At 40.3% G+C, this 20,328-nt stretch overlaps 1 protein-coding gene across 1 annotated transcript; it reads left to right on the top strand.

Annotated features, from left to right (window-relative positions):
- Positions 1 to 1,507: 1,507 nt before the first annotated feature.
- Positions 1,508 to 20,205, top strand: rad50 (RAD50 homolog, double strand break repair protein). The gene is made up of 28 exons (XM_069146056.1): positions 1,508 to 1,552; positions 2,633 to 2,769; positions 2,990 to 3,073; positions 3,301 to 3,452; positions 3,564 to 3,749; positions 3,883 to 4,087; positions 4,525 to 4,653; positions 5,903 to 6,068; positions 6,357 to 6,415; positions 6,657 to 6,791; positions 7,243 to 7,449; positions 7,567 to 7,749; positions 8,064 to 8,221; positions 8,323 to 8,498; positions 9,130 to 9,367; positions 10,320 to 10,509; positions 10,736 to 10,862; positions 11,792 to 11,985; positions 12,271 to 12,381; positions 12,853 to 12,945; positions 13,172 to 13,285; positions 13,699 to 13,826; positions 13,935 to 14,036; positions 14,343 to 14,465; positions 17,807 to 17,892; positions 17,998 to 18,140; positions 18,314 to 18,447; positions 19,186 to 20,205. The coding sequence occupies exons 2-28, from the start codon at positions 2,641 to 2,643 to the stop codon at positions 19,370 to 19,372; spliced, it is 3,939 nt and encodes a 1,312-aa protein (XP_069002157.1). The 5' UTR covers positions 1,508 to 1,552; positions 2,633 to 2,640; the 3' UTR covers positions 19,373 to 20,205.
- The last annotated feature ends 123 nt before the right edge of the window (positions 20,206 to 20,328 follow it).

The following is a 20,328-nucleotide window of genomic DNA, read 5'->3' as shown; positions in this document are numbered from 1 at the left end:
ATGTATGTGGTATATGAGTTAAAAGTGTGTCCAAGTTCTTAACTGGTGTCGGGATAAGCCAATCAGGCTCTTCAGATCCTGCGGTAGGCCACATCGCTTCCACGACTGCCCACAGTCTCACTTGTCTGAGTTCACCATCACAGAGTCCTCTGGTAGTTCAAACAAACAAACAAACAAACAAACAAACAACAAAAATAGTGCAGAATGATAAAGTATTCAAACAAAACAAAAAAAATGTTTGCATTAATAAAGGAAATGCAATGGAAAGAATTACCATACATCACAATAACTGCTATTTTAGCATTGACATAAGATTTAATTATCTTTCTTTCTGCTTTTTAATTGCAATATGCACTACTCATCTTCAAACAAAACTTAAATCAAACATAAAAGAAAAGGGGCACTGATACACCGTAGTGTTTATTGTAAGAGAGTTAAGTTACAAAACAAACCCACCCTGTATAAAATACTGGTTAACCAAAACTAAAAAAATAACACTAAACAAATAATTACTTTAAAAAAAAAAACATAACAAATCTAGGCCAATTAAAGCAAATATCTAAAGTAAACTAAACTAAGAGCAAATTAGATAAATATTAGAAAAGCCAACAAACACTAATAAATAGCCCCCACAATGTCCAATTTTCAGCATTTTGACACCTCATTTTTTTAATGTGCCACTTTGACATGAATTCAAATTCATTCATCATTGCCAACTTTCTCAACTTGCACATTTTTATAACCAAAATCACGTCAGCCACGATGCCGTTGTACTACAAAGCATTACAGGAGTTCACCCAACTAAAACTGATTGGAAGAAAAGTTGTGCGTCAACGTACCACTTTTGTGGCCAAATTAAAACACGGCAATAGAGCCGACAGAAAGGTTGCTTTTTTTCGGGGGGGGGGAGAACAGACCTTATTTCTACACAAGTGTCTTGTTTTAACGGTTTCAAATCAAGAGTGTAAATAAAGGGGATGTGGTATAGCGTTCACGTGTTTTAAGAGAAGTTCAAGTTTCAGAAAACTTCCCTCAAAAGTCTTTAAGTGTAGCCAACATTCAAACAGATATTGATAAATACAGAGCAGGGGCAAAAGGGGAAACCAAAACAGACAGCAATAAGAGTGAAAGTGTCGAAAGTAAAGGTCATTTAATTAGAGATGACTTGTTAAAAGTTTACTAGTCACCACAGAAGACTGGTTTAAAACCGAGGCGAGTCTTGGATATAGATTCGGAATTAATAGTACGATATCTTGAAATTGTATTTGTTGTCTATTTTGTAATAGGGTTAAAATAGCCTCCGCTGTATAATTGTAAAAGTCGCTGTGTAAATGAATACTCGTGCAGTGTGTAGAAAAAGGAAGAAGATCAGTGGGAAAAAATTTTTTGGATACTCTTTTGTATAGTTTACAGTCTATGGTCGAGCAGGAATTGCCATTCTATACGTTGATATTCTATGTTCCTCCTCCCGGAAGTGGGCCTACGTCACATTTTCCCAACAGCGCGAAAACTGCAGTTTCGTGTCTGAGCGGCAGAAGGAAAACCTCTCTAGGTAAGGAGAACATACAGGGTTATATGCAATTGCAGATCACTGCTGCTGGCGACGATGGTTCCTGTGCTACTCTGCGGTGATGCAGTGTTGTCGGACAGCGTGTCGCTAAATGTTTTTAAGCACTCAACACAGCATGGTAGTCAGACGTCATCGTTAGCTTAGCCTGTCGAGTTAACATGTAAACACAGTTCGCTTTCCAGACATATCCAACACAAGAACAGCAGGGTGTTTAAGAGGTATTAGTTTATTCAGATCCATCACTTACCTTAAAATACGAATACAACACTGTAAACATACTCTGGTGCAAGTACAGGTCGTGCATTTAAAACCTTCCATAAGGTCAAATATGTCAGTATTTTCAGCAAAATGTTCTTTAAAAAGTCAACTTTTCAGCTCTTCGATTACATTTTCCAGCTAATCCAAGGGAGGTTTTTGTTTTCTATCTTCAGAAGTTTAATTTTCTCAACATTTAAACTGAACATATAATCCTTAAATTTCTCAAGAAACATTCAAATTCAAAGTAACCACATGGTTTTTAGAAACCACCGGCAGTCCATAAGTATTAATAAAACAATAGAACAGCCTTCTGTGCCGAGTAGTCAACATGAAGATGGATTGTTTGCAGAAATATTACGTTGCATGGTGAAAAAAAAAATCTTTTAATTATTTTGTATCCCACACAGTTTTACTTTTTCGTGGATGTAGGTCAAACTTTTCTTATTGAGACAGCTGAAAGTTTTGTTCGCTTTCTTGGCGCCGTACTTTTGGCATATGGCATGATATATTATCTTAAAGATTTGTCAGTGCAGATCAGTAGCTGCACAGCGCAACGAGACAGCAGCTTCAAAAACCAAATACCGCAGTCATCTGATACTATCTGCTCCAATGATGAAACCCGTTTGTCAGAGTGGCTTCAGTTTAAGTTTAAAGTGGCATCGCCTGCCAATCAGGAGCCAGTAATCCTTCACAGTTTTGAGATGTTCTTTAGTTGATCTCGCAGTGAAATGAACTGGCACGCGGTATTCCAGTTTCATCACTGATGTTGGCTTAACTTTTGTGCCCTCTTTCTCTCTCTTTCAGAAACAAAAATGTCAAAGATAGACAAGATGAGCATCCTGGGGGTGCGGAGCTTTGGGGTCGAGGATAAAGATCAACAAGTCATCTCGTTCTTCACTCCGTTAACTGTGCTGGTCGGACCCAATGGAGCAGGGAAAACGGTATGAGAACATTCAGACGCGAGCAAAGGTCGACCGTGAAGCGTGACCAGTGAAGAATGAACAAGAAAGTTGACAGTATTCCTTTGAAATGACTTGGCATTATCATATTTTACAAATGGCGGCAGCAAAAGTTGGAAAGAATATTTCAAACTGATAAATGCTTCTCTCATGCATTCATTCTAATGCAATCTGACACGTGTTTACTTTTGAATGTTTTCAGACTATTATTGAATGCCTTAAATATGCAACATCAGGAGAACTTCCACCTGGATCAAAAGGAGGTGCTTTTGTTCATGATCCAAAGGTTTGTTTGTCTTAATGCTCAAATGTCAGTTTGAAGTTCTGATTTGATTAGTCTGTAAATTTCACTATTGATGAGATGAGAATGAGACTCCTAAATTCTCTATACCTGTGCAACAAATCTTCATCAGTATCTGAGTTTTCTCCAAATATAAAATTAGTGAGGATTGAGGATTTCTGAAGCTTTCTATGCGCTTTCATCTCCATAAAAGTGATGCTGTATGATTGCAGGATGCCCATGAGACGGACGTACGAGCACAGATTCGTCTCTTATTCTGTGATGTCAACGGACAGAAAGTGACCGTCCAACGCTCCATGTCCTGCACTCAGAAGGCAAAGAACAACTCCTTCAAACGCTTAGAGCAGGTCATCACCAGAATAATGTGAGTCATGATCTCAAGTTTCTTTATTTGTGTTTTGTTCAATTTGGGAATGGACGCTAAGGTTACACAGCCCCTTTCACTCATACGTGATCTCTACCATAATTCATCCAGAGACGGGAAGAAAATGAGCATGTCTTCTAAATGTTGTGACGTGGACCTGGAGATGATTTCTTGTCTGGGTGTGTCGAAGTCTGTGCTGAATAACGTCATCTTCTGTCACCAAGAAGAGTCTAACTGGCCTCTCAGTGAGGGCAAAGCCCTCAAAGACAAGTTTGACTCCATCTTCTCTGCAACCAAGTAAATTCAACACATTCTTTCATGTTTGTCTGTTTCCTTAATGCCAAAGCATCACATTACCTAAAATTGATCTAAATCAAACATAACTCAGATATTGCGAAAATATATGTTTCGCTCTCTGTGTTTCTCTCAGGTACATCAAAGCTCTGGATACAATGCGTCAGCTCCGGCTCAAACAAAGTCAGACAGTCAAAGAGTGTCAGCTGGAGCTGCGCTACCTGAAGCAGAACAAGGAGAAGGCCCAGCACATTAGAGAGACTCTGGGCACCAAGGAGGCTCAGCTGATAGCCTCAAGAGACAGTGTGCAGCAGATAGATAGCCAGATTGATCCACTTGAGGTGGGTTGATGGTGTGTGTTTGTATGGATGTCACTCTATACGGTCTATATTTAAAAATGAAGCCACTGGTGTAGATGAAGGATTTTTCTCATGTCACATACTCAGAATTTATGAGGATGCTTTGAACATGTGGAGTGATAAACTTGTTTTACTTCATAATTTCAAGGCAAATACAGTACCTGAGAGTTCATAAGAACCTGTCAATTTCACTACTTAAAATGTAACCAGATGGAGAGGCATGTCTAAAAAAAAAAACAAGCAAACAAGTCTTCAGGTTCAGGAAGATTCTTGCAGCAGTGCATAATAATGTGCACTCTAAAAACAGGTAATACTGGTAGAACTAATGTTTTATTTTCAGCCCAGCAGTGAACCCTTGGAGGCTCATGTTAATTTATTTTTAATTTATTTTTTGTAATTTAAAAAAAAATTCTTTTCAGACTCGACTGGTAGCTATTGAACTGAAACTTGGGAAAGTAATGAAGCTGGACAACGATATCAAGGCTTTGGACAGCAGGAAGAAACAGATGGAAGAGGACAACAGGGAGCTGGAGGAAACCATGGAGCAGGTAAAGCAATAATATCTAATAAATGAATGTGTAAACACGTTGAAAAACGCAAATCGGAAATGAAATGAGGGTTGACTAATCAATGACGGGAGGAAACACCGGTTCCAAGCATCAAAATCACCACTCATCATAAAGCGATGCCAACGATTGTGGAGGCAACACATCAATTAAAATACTTTGGGGCTTGAAGCTTGAAAGATAATTAAACATCAGACAGAAAAGGAAATGAATGAGCAAAGATGATGGGATTGTACAGAGGCAAACACACAGAGAGTCTTCCTATTCGTCTCTCTGTCGGTGGGTTTATTGAGCTTAACACCTGCTTCATCGTACTCCAGACTCCACTTGGAACGAAGTGTCATTATCCTAAATGAGAAACTAGCAGAAAGACTGCAGATGGTGAATGAGGTGTTGACATTCTGTAATGACAGGCCAGTTCATCACTTCCTTATATTGATATAGATGTTATTCTCCTCCTCTGTCTGTCGGCTGCCAGAATCTCTTCCTTCCATCTGCTCACTGCTTCTCACTTGTTTGTGTGATAGTGTTAAAGCTGCAGTGACTGAGTATCCTGTAATGTACGAGTTGCTTATTTTTTTTTTGCGAGTGGCAGAGTCTCAGAGGGGAATTTTAAGTATGAAAACATATCTTGGTTAAAAATTGTCAGAATTGTGAAAAAATTTTTACAAACTGCTTTGTTTTCAGCTGCTAAGTGGTCGTGAAGTTATTTGGGTCTCCTCTTGATGGAAGTATGAATTATAGAAGTGGATTTAAGTGAAGTTTTTTTTCGACTTGCACCTTGAGGTGGTTTTTGTTTTGTGCTGTTAAACAAATTTCCTGCGAAATCCAACTTTGTCCCACTTGATGTTAAATTATAGAAGTTCTCAACCATTGCTGCATGTCATCCATCTGCTCTCTTTCCCCACATTTCCTGTCTCTATTGCAGCTATTTAAAAAAGTAGACTTTGTTTTATTTTTAGCATTAATGCCTCAAAAGTAATCTAGCAGTGCTTTTTCTGTTTGTGTGATGTATCTTATATATTCTTTTTTTTTTTTTTATTAATTCGTGCTTATATTTTTTATCTTGGAAATCCCCACTGGAGTCAAACCTCACCCTGACAGTTTGCTAAGCTGCTCATTGTACTCATCGAGCTTCAGAAACGCTCTAAGTCAGTGAACTGTGTGTGTGTGTGTGTGTGTGTGTGTGTGTGTGTGTGTGTGTGTGTGTGTGTGTGTGTGTGTGTGGCAGGTGTTCCAGGGTTCAGACGAACAGCTACAGGAGATTTACCAGAACCACCAGGGGACGGTAAAGGAGAAGGAGCGCAGGCTGACAGACTGCCAGAAGGAGCTGGAGAGAGCTGGCCGAGAGTGCCAGAGACTCAACAGGGTCAACGCTGATCTCCTGGTAGAACAAGGTACACACACTTGCTCACATGCATCATCAGTCTACGTAACACAGAAGGTACCAGAACAGCAACGGAACAATTCCTGAATTGGAAAGCGTGCCACACAGCCATGTGTATAACTGCATATGTTCCATTCTTGATCTCTTTTTGTTGCAGTATTTTTTACATGTTGATGTACTCGAATGCAGAATATCAGAATCAGTCCCTAGAGACGTATTAAGAGCAGAAATATTACAACTAGAGTTGTATTACCTTAATACAAAAGTAGCTGTTGAAACACCTCTTTTTATTTCCCAGGTCGTCTTCAGCTGGAAGCCGACCATCACACTCAAAACATCAAGAACCGTGACACTCAGGTGAGAAAATAACCCTCTGCATACTTGAGCTGCAGCACCAAATGCGCTTAGTTTGTTTTGTAAAGATGCACTTGCTGTTGTTCGCACAGAGGCTCTCAATGAATGTAATGTAATGAGAGACAAGGAGCAGCTGAGCTTCATCGCACGCAGCCAACGATGTCAGTCTAATGCTGCTCTCTTGTCTTTCACGTACAGTAACTATATTAAATGTTGTTCCTTATACAACTGCTGTGTGTCGCAGGTTCGGTCTTTGTCATCCTATCTGGAGATGGAGGGTTACGACCGGCCGCCCTTCACCACTCTTCAGCTCGACAGTTTTCATCGTCAAGCCACACAGAGACTGGAGCAGGAAAAAGAGACAGTTAGTCAGGTTATGGTAAGAAATGCAGCAACAATCCTCGTCAGTTAATGGCATATAAACAGACAAAATAACAATGAATCATGATGTAGTTATTTTTGCATCCCCAGTCAATGCTATTAAACTGTGTCATTTTTCAATACATCTCGTAAAAATCCCCAGCAGACAGCTTTAAAGACATGAAAGTGCTTTCTGTCAATATTTGAACTGCTTGACTCAAGACGTCTCCTACTTCTCGGTGTATCTGCAGAACTCTCCACGTCAGACTTGTGGACTGCAGCCAGCTATAAACTTTACAATGAGAAGAGATGACTGTGAAAACAGAATTCAGTTTTTTGTTGTTTTTTTTTTTAACTTAAAATCCCTTCAGAAAGAGATTTTCAGTCAGTCTGATAAAAGCATTAATACATTTGCTATTCACGTTTTAAAAATGTCTTGATTCCTCAACCTTATTATTTTATGCAATCAGGCGGACCTGCATGAAAAGGAGCAGCAGAAGCAGCAGTATATTGATGAAATGAGGGATAAGAAGACTGGCCTGGAGAGAACAGTGGAGCTGAAGAGAGACCTACAGGGAAAGAAGCAGCAGGAGCTGAGGGACATCAGGGCGGACCTGCAGAGGCTGGAGGGTTCATCGAGTCGACTGCAAGAGCTGGAAAATGAATTGGCTAAAGCGGTGAGAACAGACACACCGACGTTCCATATGTAGGTTTCACAGAAAGCATATCTCTCTTCCTCTCTTGCGTGTTCTGATTTCACTATATTTTTGTTACGCGTGCGCTTTCCTCTCCAGGATCGTGAGCTGCAGAGCGCCGTGCAGAGCTCCAACGTGGAGGAGCTGAAGGCGGAGGTTGTGGAGCTCCAAAGAGAAAAGGCCGAGCTTGACCGCACACAGAGACAGCTCGACCAGGAGATGGAGGCACTCAACACGCACACAACTGCACGCACGCAGATGGACATGCTGAAAAAGGACAAGGTAGTGTAACCCGCAGTCACTGGAACGGAGTCGACGTTGGATGTTCACTCCCTGCCACCTCTCAAAATGTTATAGAAACTGTTACAGAAAGTCAACTATACAGTTTTTCACTCAGTCTGCGTCTCACTCCTTCACTCCGAAAAACAAACAAACATAGTAACCCTTGCCGGTAATCTAACCGTGTCTGATCATCTATTTTCTCCGCTGTTCCATTTGCCCTCGTCGTCTTTCCCCCGGCTTTCTTACCTGCTGCCCCTGTCATCTTTCCTTTCTCTGTCGGCCCTCCTCTCATCTTTCCTCGTCCGTTCTTCCAGACAGAGAAGGAGGAGCAGGTGCGTAAGATCAAGTCTCGTCACAGCGAGGATCTGGTGTCCCTACTGGGCCACTTTCCCAACAAGAGAGAGCTGGAGGACTGGATCTACTCCAAGTCCAAGGAGATCAACAGCACCAGGGACAGACTTGTAAAACTCAAGTTAGTGAGATGTATTTACAGTGAATCACACGCATAATGAAAAAGTACATCTCTCGGTGGCATTGACCACTGTTATGTTGTGTTTTCTTCATAAATCTCAGTAAGGACTTGGCATCAAGTGAGCAGAATAAAAGCCACATTTCCGCCGAACTGCGCAAGAAGGAGCAGCAGTTAACCAGCAATGAAGAGAAGTTCTTCAACGTGTGTGGCAGTCAGGATCTGGAACAGGATCTCAGCAAGCTGCAAGAAGATCTGGAGAAGATATCCAAACAAAGAGGTAAATTGTCTGAAATACAAATTAGAAGGAGCATCTTAGGACTTGACGTGGTTACTAAGTGTGGTGCAGACCTCGATGCAGAGAGATATGACATGACATTTGGAGTATTTAAAAAAACAACCTCCCCCCCCCTGCAAAATTAAGCAAAGCACCCTCTTGATGACAGGGCTAGTCCTAAACATATCCAGGAGCTCCACAATTTTGCTTCGCAAAACTGCCCTCCTTTGCTTCTGATCTCAATTTGGATAAATGGAATAATTGACATCTTTATTTTGTCACAGAATAAACTTCCATTTGAGCTAAAGCCTCAAAAAATGACTGAAGTATGTCCTTAGTAGGACATTTATGCCCCAAAAAAACCAACCCAAAATGTAGTATCTATACTTTATGCTATACATCGGACAATTATTTCCGTTTGATGAATCTATAATGTGAGACTACAACTGTCATTGACGACAACACAGACAGTCCCATCCGCTGCAGAGGTCATGCATGTGCTTTTTTTTTTTCTGCAAAAGGCCTCACAAACCTTCTGGTTGGTCGGCTCCGTGTCTAGTAAAACTTGTCCTAGTGATCGAAGTACAAATGAACACATGATTCCTTTGTTTCTCCCCCTGTGCCGGTCTACTAGCCATGCTCGCTGGAGCCACAGCAGTGTACACCCAGTTCATCAGTCAGCTGACGGAGGAGAGGGAGCCCTGCTGCCCCGTGTGCCAGCGAACGTTCCCCTCAGAGTCCGATCTGCAGGAAGTTATCAGCGACATGCAGTCGAAGCTGCGCCTGGTGCCGGACAAACTGAAAAACACAGAGCAGGACCTGAAGAGGAAGGAGAGGAAGAAAGATGACATGATGGCCCTCAGACCTGTCAAGTAACGTATACCAGTACAAGTGACAAAACACAACGTACTTATCAAAGAAGAGAGGTTTTACATGTATTCTTGCATGACTGAAGGGGAACGACAACAATTTAAAAGACAGAAGATTGAACCAGCACATTCTAAAATGTCGCTTGTGTTCAGGGATGTCTACCTTCTTTTGTCTCCATAAATACATTTTAATCAGTTTATCAATATCGGGTTGTTTTTTTTCGAGTGTATATTGACAGAAAAGTCTCTGATGTTTCGGTCCCGTCATCCAACTATAGCATGTTACATAACGTGTAAGTGTAGACCGTAAAAATAGATATTCAGCTTTCATTGTCTGTGCTCATTCAAGCAGTACGGTATGCAAAAAAACAGATACGGAGGATAAATTTGATGCACTAATGACTAATATTCTTCTGATAGGTTTAAACCAAAGTAGTCGAAGGTGTTAGTACGTGGATATTCTCTTGTCCTTCCTTCTCTCCAGGTTGTTTGTTTGTTAGCAGGTTTAATGAAGTCTTCTCCACTAGATGGAGCTAGATTCATACAGATTTTACCTCTGCCATTTCTCCACTATCTGTTCATGATCTGAGCAGAGCCTCATCGTTGTGTAGTGACCCAGCAGCAGCCACTGTTTAATTTTTTTTTTTTTTTTTTTTTTAAACAACCTTTTTAGAAAGTGAGATGATGTTCAGAGAAACAAACATTCAAAACATTAACCGCTCAGTCTCAAACCAAATCGAGTGTGCATACAAGGTCTTCTTAGTTCGAGTGAAATAGTCTTATTCAGAGTGAACTATGTGGGAAATAAATCCCAGATCATTTGAAAGAGAGTCTGTTTTAAAACCTGTATATATATATATATGTATACAGTTTTGAAATGCATGTAATGTTCCCCCTCTCGTCTCAAAGTATATTTCCTTTTTTTTTCTCTCTCTCTCTCTCTCATGTCTTCCAGGCAGTCCATTGTTCAGTTTCAGGAAAATGAGCTGCCTGAGTTGAGAAACCGTCTGCAGACTGTGAACAGAGAAATTGAGAGGCTGAAGGGTGACGTGGAGGAGCAGGAGACTCTGCTTGGGACCCTGATGTCTGAGGAGGAAACAGCCAAGGCCTGCCTGCAGGACATATCTCTCATGGACAGATACCTGGTACCAGCCTCCCGTCTGTCTCAGTCTGAACGCCTTCCAACCTGCACACACTGTTTAATATAGACACGGCCAGTACCTGGATATGTTTGTCAAAAAGGAAAATGGATTAAATTTGCTTTTGAGTGCCAAAGAGACACAAGTAATAGAAATTGATATAGACCACCCCCCCCCCCTTCCTCGTCCCCCCTTATCTTTCTTTTCGTCACTGTTTTTTTTTCCTTATCAGATGGACCTTAAAGAAGTGGAGAGGAAAATAGCTCAGCAGGCAGCTAAACTCCAGGGAGTAGACCTGACCAGAACCATCCAGCAAGTCAGTCAGGAGAAACAAGAAACTCAGCACAAGCTGGACACCAGTAAGATGACACCTTAACAGTACAGTATGCACAAGAACAACTTCAAACAAGTTCACTTTGGCTTCATTAATAATCCTGTATTATTTGTTTTATTTGCTCTCAAAGACTCAACAGACTTTTACAACCAGCAGTTTAGGTCCAAATTTCAACACTGACCTTCAGTTTCTTTTCTGAAATCACAGACACCCACGGACAAATCTCTCCTTTGCCTTTTTTTTTTTTTTTTTTTTTTTTTTGCAATGTCTCCTGGATTTAATTCTAAAGCCTTAATTAGGGCTGAGTGACATGGACAAAATTAAATATCACAATATCTTTGTGCCAAATACCTCAACGTCGATTTTGTATTGTAGGGATGACTATCGGTGCTTTCACAAAACATTTACAAAAGGAGAATTTTCATAAATATCCATCAGTAACACAGGTAAAATAACTAACGACAAATAATAGAACATCTAGAAGAGTCATTTCACTTTAGAAAATGACTTAACTTTTTACTGTAATGCAGCCTTAAAACCAGAAAGAGTTATCCCATATCACGATGTTACGACATCCAAAATCTTAAAGTTAATGTTATTTAGTCTCAACATCACAATATCGATAAAATATTGACTACAGCACAGCCCATGCTTATATTACAAGAAACAGACGCGTAAACTAAAGAATATATGAGATGAATGAAGAACAATGTCCAAAACTGCAACTCTGAAGCAATACTCGTCTCCTCTCTCACTTTTTTGAGGCCCGTCACAACTATTTGTGGAGCTTTTAATGTGACCGACCAAGTGCAAAAGTATAAATGTCTACCTGGACAGATTGTCTCACAATGTGCTCTATTACCCTGCTGAACAGTAGGTTGCTACCCCTCAGCTCTACACTGTTGACCTCACATCAGGAGTGTGAACAAGATGCCTTTGTCTTTGTCTCCTCAGCCTCCAGCAAGATGGAGCTGAAACGTAAGCTGATCCAGGACCAGCAGGATCAGATTCAGATGCTGAAAAGTGCCGTGAATGAGACGAGAGCAGAGAAGCTCCAGCTGAGCAGTGACATGCAGAAGCAGCAGCAGCTGGAGGAGCAGTGTGTCGAGTTCACCACCGAGATACAGGCCTTAACCAGGGACATCAGGGTACATTGTACATGTCCATACACCTGATATAACATAACCTCTTTAATACAAACAGGATCCTTTTTTTGGTGTATCTTTTCATTGTGTATGCTTTGCAGTTATTCATTTTCAAATCGGTAAATTGTACTTTTGATACTGATAATGCATCTCTTTCCATTTGATGTGTTGTTATTAATTGACCTTATTTCTTATTTAGGTGCTAAGTAACAAAACAAATAACAATCTGTCCTGTATTAATATTGTATGTTGCCCTTTTTTTTCCTCTCCCACTTTATGGTCAACCAGGAGGCAAAGGAACAGCTGTCTCCTCTGTCTGCTGCTCTGGAGAAACTGCAGCAGGAGAAGCAGGAGCTGGTGGAGCGCAAGAGGCAGAGGCAGGAAGAAGGGCAGGAGAAGGTGGATGCAGTCTCTCTTTTTCACTGTAGTCTTTCTCTGTACTGAAAACTTCCCATCAAGCTCTTCTTTCACGTACATGGGACTGGACAAAAGCACGTTCTTTTCTCCGTTCCTTGTTGCTTTCTTTCTGCTTTTAGTGGTAAGATGGGTCTTCCTGTTGTTTTTGTTTGACTCGTGCACATAAACGCGGGTTATAGAAATGTTAAAATTCAACAATGAATGTATATTATTTGAAAGAAAACCGCAGACAGTTATAAAAATAGAGACACTTGTGGCTCCATATTTAAAAACAACTTAACGATTAACGTAACGAGATCAAGTCGCATTTCCTGATGATGACTGAAGTCAGAGGAGGAGAGTGCATTGTTTTCTGAGAGCATTTTTACATTAACACTATGATTTTTACTACAAATGACTTTTCGATGTCGACACATATTAATGTAGCCACCATTGTAACTCTGTTCCTGACAGATTAATTCTATTAAAGAGAAAGTAAAGGCGATCACCAGCTTGGAAAGAGACGTCACTACATACGTCAATGAGGGCAAAGATGAATACAAAGAGGTAAGATGTTTGCCACCATCATACATGATAAATCCGATTTTGTGATTGAATAAAAGGTAAATGATGTTTAGTTTTACTTTGAAACACCAACTGTCCTTTTCCTTCGAGCAACTTTGTCATCGTTTCCTTTGATATTAGCTGCAGAAGCTTGACTGCAATCATACTGAATTCTTCATTTTTGATTGTATTGAACAACTTTATTGACACTGTCTGTTTATTTTTGCAGCAAAAGGAGTCCGAGCTTCAAGAAACCAACACTCGGCTCCATGAGGCGGAGAAGAATAAAGAGAAGATTAATAAGGAGATGGGAAACATTCGTCAGGACATAGACACTCAAAAGGTACAGGCTCCGCAGTGTCTTTTTCAACTTACAACCCTTAAAGGAAAGTTTTAAGTTCAGTTCACCGTGTAAGGATTGGTGCAAATAAATCCTCCGTTTTTGTACTTTAACTGTCAATGTTACATCCACTTTTGCATCCGTTTGAGAATAATGCAGTGACACACTGAGCTGTATGTTCTTTAGCTGTGGAATCTTGGGTTTCTGGCTCACTTCCAAGTTGCATGGAGAAGGAGCAGTCTTGAAGGGGTCTCCGGTCTCCCTTGTAGCATTAAAAACAACTTTTATTTTCATCAACTGACATTTTGTTTGTTGACCTGACCAACACCGAACCTACTCTTTCACTGTCATTACTTTGCAACCCACATTTTACACACATTTTGTTTACATCTTTTGCACTTTTTAATATGTCCCAGGTCCAGGAGCGCTGGTTACAGGACAACCTGACCTTGAGGAAGCGTGTTGAGGAGTTGAAGGATGTGGTGGCCAGACGTGAGGCTCTGCTGAAAGACATGGGCAACATGCAAGTCGTGCAGCTACACCAGTAAGAGCACTGCATCGTTATCCTGTGTTTACTTAACGGCAAAGCTGTTCGTAATGCGAGTAAGTCGGACACAATGTTTTCACCTCATCTCTTTCCGCCGTTGTCCAGAGAACGTCGTGAAGCGGAACGCAAGTTGGAAGACTTGAAAAAGAACCGCAGTATTGCACTGGGTCGTCAGAAAGGCTTTGAAGAGCAGATACTGGAACACAGGTGATATACGCAGATATGTTTGCACAGTACAGAGCTGAACCAATACCAGCCAAGATGGTCATTATTATACCAATTTAGTATCTAAGGCTGACCTGTGTCATTACAACTATACTCTGGGTTTTTATCATCAGAAAAACCTGGAAAGTCCCAAAAGATTTTTTTAAGAAGAATGTTGCTTTAGACATGAGCTGTGTTTTTTTTAATTTATTATTATTATTATTATTATTATTATTATTATTATTACGCAATGTTACACAAGCAATTATTATTTAAAAAAAAAAAAATGTATGAATTGATTGCTTACAGAAAAGAGCTGCGAGAAGATCAGTATGACAAAGCGGATGAGCGCTACAAAAACAAGATGATTGCGATGAGGACCACAGAGCTGGTCATTAAAGACCTGGATCTCTATTACAAGGCTCTTGATCAGTAAGTTTTGCCCTAACATGTATACACACGCCTACACACAACTGTATTAACGCATAGAGCATAAAGCTTCTCTCCACACCATACATGGTGCCATTAACATGTTGGGAATCAGACATTTACCATATTAAACTATCTAGTTACTTATTTGTAGGCACTTATATATGAGTACATCACTTCTAAATGTGGACATTTCTTCGCCTGCTATTTAGAATGAAGCCTGAATCAACTCTGCTGGACATTTCAGACTCAAACTCGTTACAAAAGGAAGCTTGGTGTTTTTACATGTGGGAAGTTGTGTGGGCTAGATTTATGCACATCCTTTACATATCTTTTGTAGTTTTCCCGTCATATGACATCCGTCAGTTGCCTTCCTTATCAGGCCCTTGAAGTTAGGTCATCACAGGCCACGGAGTTTAGGGTTGACAGCGAAAATGTCTGTGACATCATCAGGGGGGAAGTGATGTAAATTCTTTTGTAATTCTTTGACGCAGTGTTACTGAGAGCTGAGAGCCGAGAGCCGATGCGCACTGCTATTACACTGAGAGGGGTTTCTGTGATTTAGCTACCTTTACTGATATAAATGGGGGAGTAAAAAAAAACATTTGAACATCTGTCAGTTTAACACAAAATCTAAGAAGTAATATTGAAATACAACACAAAAGACAAATTATTACGCAAAATGGTAAAGTTTCTCGCCCTTAACAATACAATTGTCGCTCCCCACCAGCCCTACTCACCAGATCTGCCACCCTGCGACTTCTTTCTGTTCCACATAGAATGTGGATGTCAATGGTGCCGATGTTGATCAAGCGACAAAACTTGAAATACTTATGAAAGTTATCGCTTCCCGGTACGCAATAGAAACGGTATCTGAGCTTTTTGATCGCACCTCGTCTAGATTTTGTCTGAAGTTCATTTTAGGATGCATTTGAAGAATATTGTCGTCCACCCCTATAGATTTTCCCATTAAGGGTATTTCGCAGTCACACCATGATTATTTTCTGCTTTTATATTTGACAACCAAGGAGTCAATGCTGTCTTGTGTAGTGCGGGATGGTCCGTTGTCCTACGTTACAATAATTTCATTCCAGAAGCAACGATTCTTCTTTTTATTCCGTTGCTTAAAATGGTCAGTTAGGAACTCCACATATCTCGGAGAGGTCATTTTGACAGCTTCGGGGATCCTAAAGGGACCTACTGTTTTATTTCAGCCGCCCTCTTGCTGACGTCACACACTTGTTAGAACTGGCTGCCCATTCACCAACCGTCCAGTGTAGCACAGCATTCATCTATGAATAAAACGCTTTATAAATTAGGATTTCTGAGCCCACTGCAACTGTTTCTCTTTGTGAACTACCGAGGTCTAGCAGATTCAGCATTACAGAGGTTTTTGAGACTCCAGGGACCTGAGCAGTTTCAAATACCTTTGCTGCTCAACTCAAACTCAATTTGTCTTGGGGAAACTGTCCTCGATAAGCCTTGATCTGACTGAATTCATCTTGGCTCTGAATCACCCGCAAATATTTTCCCAGTTCAATGATCTCTACTCAGCTTTTGTGAAATATCAGTGGTTTTCATGCCTCTTGCAAGACGTTGCACTAGTCCATGCTTTTTATCTTCAGAAAGATCTTTTCCTGTTAGTCACATTGCATAAGAACTATGACTGGCCTAATAATGTGGAACAACCTCTTTAATTAAGATCGCTTGGCAAGCTAATTAACAACCCTGTCTGAAACTGTTGTCATTTCACTGACTTCCTGCTGATCTGTCACTTACGCAGTACTTTGGAATACGATGTCGTCTGATGTACCGAATGAACTGCTACTGAGTTTAGATGTTTTACTTAAATCGATCAGCGTTATTTCCTCCCCCGCCCCCCTCCCCCAAGCAAAGCTGGCCTGCTGTGAATTAATGTTAATCGCACGTGTTTAAAGCACGGAAAGCAATGACAAGATTTGTGGCATTTAGATTACGTTGTATTGCAGACATCGAGTTTCTATTGTGTAGGTGGACAACGTCTAGTTTAGCTGATGTATAGTCCTTCAACATTTTTTTTTTTTTTTGATATATCTCCCCAGGATGTCACAGTTTTTAATCTGCTGTATTCTAATGTATTTTATGTCTCACAAGCAGAATCTTTATCACGGAATAGAGCGCTTGTTCTCACAAAATATGACCGCATCTTTTTTAATGCGGCTAAAGTTTGCAATTCCAGTGTTGATTGTTCTGATACAAATGTGCAAAGAGCTAGAAAATGATCAGCAGGGTAACAAAGCTGGGCAATGCACTTCGTATATGAGGGTTTTTTTGTCTTCTTTATTGCAACAGTTTGATTGAAAATGAAGTTCTAATAGGTTGCTACCATAAAAGATCCTGCATCAGGCCTTTGCTCATTATGCGTTTTCAGTGACTTCATTTCCCCAAACTCCCCGCCCCCACTCCATTTAATTCTCATGGACTTATTACAAAATTATCAAAATCCACGTGTGTTAATGGTGGTAATTTGTATTCTTGGTTATGTGGGTAACTCATACTAACTCAGAATGAAATGCCTCTGTAAGGAAGTGTGAGGTCATCTCCACAGATACCATCTGATAAGAAAGCTGTGAAGCATCATTTACCCATATGTGTGGGTAAGTTAAGTCATCACTGTCTGCAGTGTTATCAAGATGGAAAGCAGGCAGTCTCAGCCATCCAGCAGAGCATATATCCAGGTCACAGTTTCTGTCTGAATACACAGAAAACGATTTCTTGGTGAGATTATTTGATTTGGGACTGAACGAGATTATAAAAAGGAATCACTGACTTTGCAACAAATTGTGGTTGCATAACAGGGTGAAAACCCAGAAAACAATGAGTTTTCAACTAATTTCAGTTTGAATGACTGTATGTATTTGTTTCCTCTTTGTTTTTTTTTGTTTTTTTTTTCATTAACATTATTTACTGCCCATGTATGTCCTCATGTTTTGTTTTGGCTTAATATTGTTTTTTAACTTCTGAAAATTTGGATTTATTGCATATTTTGTCCTCAGTGGCTTAAATGTTTCAAGTCTCTCTGATTGCTCTGATCCTGTTTGCTGTTGTGCGGCACTTTGGTCAACTTTTGTTGTAATATACCATTTAAATAAAAGTGACTCGGCTTGACTTGACGAGCCCTATCACACTATTAATCACACTTAATAGTGTAATCTTACTTGTTAAAATTATTTATTCCTCTCTTTTTTTTAAATTTAGAAATCACTATCACACCTCTGTCTTCATCTTATCACTTGATTGTCAATATGGAAATGTCCAACAAAACTATTGGGTTTCTACCTTTGTTTTCTTTGTGTTTTCCACAGAACCATCATGAAATTCCACAGCATGAAGATGGATGAGATCAATAAGATTATCAAAGACCTGTGGCGCAGCACCTACAGGGGTCAAGGTGCATCTCACTATGAAACAAAAATAATGTCTTTATCGTATTTGTGTATGTCCATAGTCCTCCCTCACTCAAGTGTTTGGTCCTTGTGTCTCGCTTACTCTCCAGATATCGAGTACGTGGAGATCAGATCCGACGTGGATGAGAATTCGTACGCTGGAACGAAGCGGAGAGTTTACAACTACAGAGTAGTTATGGTGAAAGGAGACACCGCTTTGGACATGAGGGGACGCTGCAGCGCTGGACAGAAGGTGCCAGAAAAATAATGTCTCTCTATTTGTACCTAAAAATACTTTCATAATTACTTTATTTCTATTCTCTATTCTCCTCAAAAGCCTTTCTAACTTCTATTTCATGTGTGTAATGAGAACACACTATTTTCCGGTGATTTGTGATATATGCGGCGCCCTTCATGCGTCTCTAGGTGTTGGCATCCCTGATCATCCGTCTAGCTCTGGCCGAGACGTTCTGTCTGAACTGTGGGATCCTGGCCCTGGATGAGCCCACTACCAACCTGGACCGGGAGAACATCGAGTCACTGGCACACGCCCTGATCGAGTTAGTACACACACATGCAGTGTTTTTACTACGGTACTATACTTAAGAGGACCCACATTGGCATGCTCATTACCCAACCCCTTACCTTCACTGACTGCCAGATGTTGATACCATTACCCCGACTTTAAGCCTGAAACTAATTGTAGCAGTAAAACCAAGTCGTTGTCTTTTAAACAGACATTTGAACAAGCAAGGATTGACTTAAATGTTCTCACCCTCAAGGCCTCAAAGTCCTCACTTGATTAGAAGTACAAAATTACGTGCACATTATGTATTTATTTGCCTCCTCATCCAGCCGTGCTTTGACTTTAAGGGCTTAATTGGACCCACGATATCTCTGCACCCACAAAAGGCTGCCCTGATGTGGACATGTTGCTATAGATACTGGTGAGGAGACGTGACGAACCAGGAAGTAAAAAGGGCAGCGGCCACATACACATGTTTGTCTGCGCATATTGGATTGGCAGGCACTGTGTTCAGTGATAAGTGTTAAGAAATTACACAGGTTGACGTTTGATCATGTTGCTTCAAAAAGTTCTAAAATATTAGCTGCATGTGGGATTGTAATAAAAGCATGGAAGATCAATTATAATACACTCACTAATTCCAGAATTCTTAGAGTTTGAATTTATGTTTTACCAGTTCCATTACTCGGCAGACAATGTCTAATTTGACCTACTACAGTGCGATCTATGTGAATGTAATGTACTTCTTTATCTCCTCTCTCTCGTCTCCCAGGATCATTAAAAGTCGCTCTCGCCAGAGGAACTTCCAGCTGCTCATTATCACCCACGACGAGGACTTCGTGGAGCTGCTGGGGCGGTCCAGCTACATCGAACACTTCTTCCGCATCCGTAAGGACCAGGACCAGAACTCCGAAATCACCAAGTGCACCATCGCCTCGCTCTCCTCCTATGTCCACTAAGCAGACAAGTGACTCTCAAACACGCCTTTGGAAATGCAGAGTGATGCTCTTCTGGCTTTCATCTCAATAAAGCAAAGTGCTGCAAAGTTTAGTTTCACTTTTCAGAAAGCATGAAAAAAAAAAAAATCCCCTTTCAGATCACTCCTTCTATTAACTGACAGAAAGATAACTGACATGCACAATACACAAAACATGCACCAACCAAAGATATCCATAACTCAATACTGTGTGTAAGATTATTTTCAGTACCAACTCAAGTCAAAGAACAAATTCTACTCTGTCTGATTCTCTTGTCTACCTGCAAAAAAAATTCCAAGAAACTCTTTGGAAACATGCGTTGTTGATAATGTTCCTTTTTCAGGTTCCTGTTCAAACATCTTCCATTACCAACAATGTCGGACATGCGAAGACAAAAAAAAAGTTGCGTTTAAAGGTTCTTTGGATCACATCACATCACAAATAAATATTTAAAGACAAAGTGACACTAAAGGTTATGATCCCAATCCATAGCGCGAGCTGATATCATGTGACGGTATGACACTAGAATGTCAGCCCGGGCGAAACGAGTATCAGTAGATCTGTTTAGAAATATGAAACTAAAAACATATATTGAAGAAAACTGCTCCGATTTAAAGCTTTTCTGCTTCGGCATTTTTTTTTTTGAATTGCTTTGGCGTTTGTAGTCTTCACGAAGTGACCGGTGGCCAGCGGTGGCAAAACAAGGACTCGTTCTGCTTGAAAGTTTCCGGTAGCTTTGAAGTTTACAGTTATATTTATCATGTTTCCACTTCTTTTCGAGGACAACGTTTTGTCATTAAACTTCTTGTAAAACAGCAACGTGGTCATTTTTACTGTATTGACTGCTTGGTACTAATGTTGTTGTTTTTTGTTTGTTGTTTTACTAATACTGCAACTAAAAACCATAGATAAACTTCAGAGGAAGAAAGGAAAGCAGC

The sequence above is a fragment of the Embiotoca jacksoni genome, unplaced genomic scaffold, assembly GCF_022577435.1.
Source record: "Embiotoca jacksoni isolate LCO1_2020_lvr unplaced genomic scaffold, fEmbJac1.0.p SCAF_13, whole genome shotgun sequence".
Lineage (NCBI taxonomy): Eukaryota > Metazoa > Chordata > Actinopteri > Embiotocidae > Embiotoca > Embiotoca jacksoni.
The sequence above is the reverse complement of the archived record's forward strand: the minus strand, read 5'-3'. Positions and strand labels throughout refer to the sequence as shown.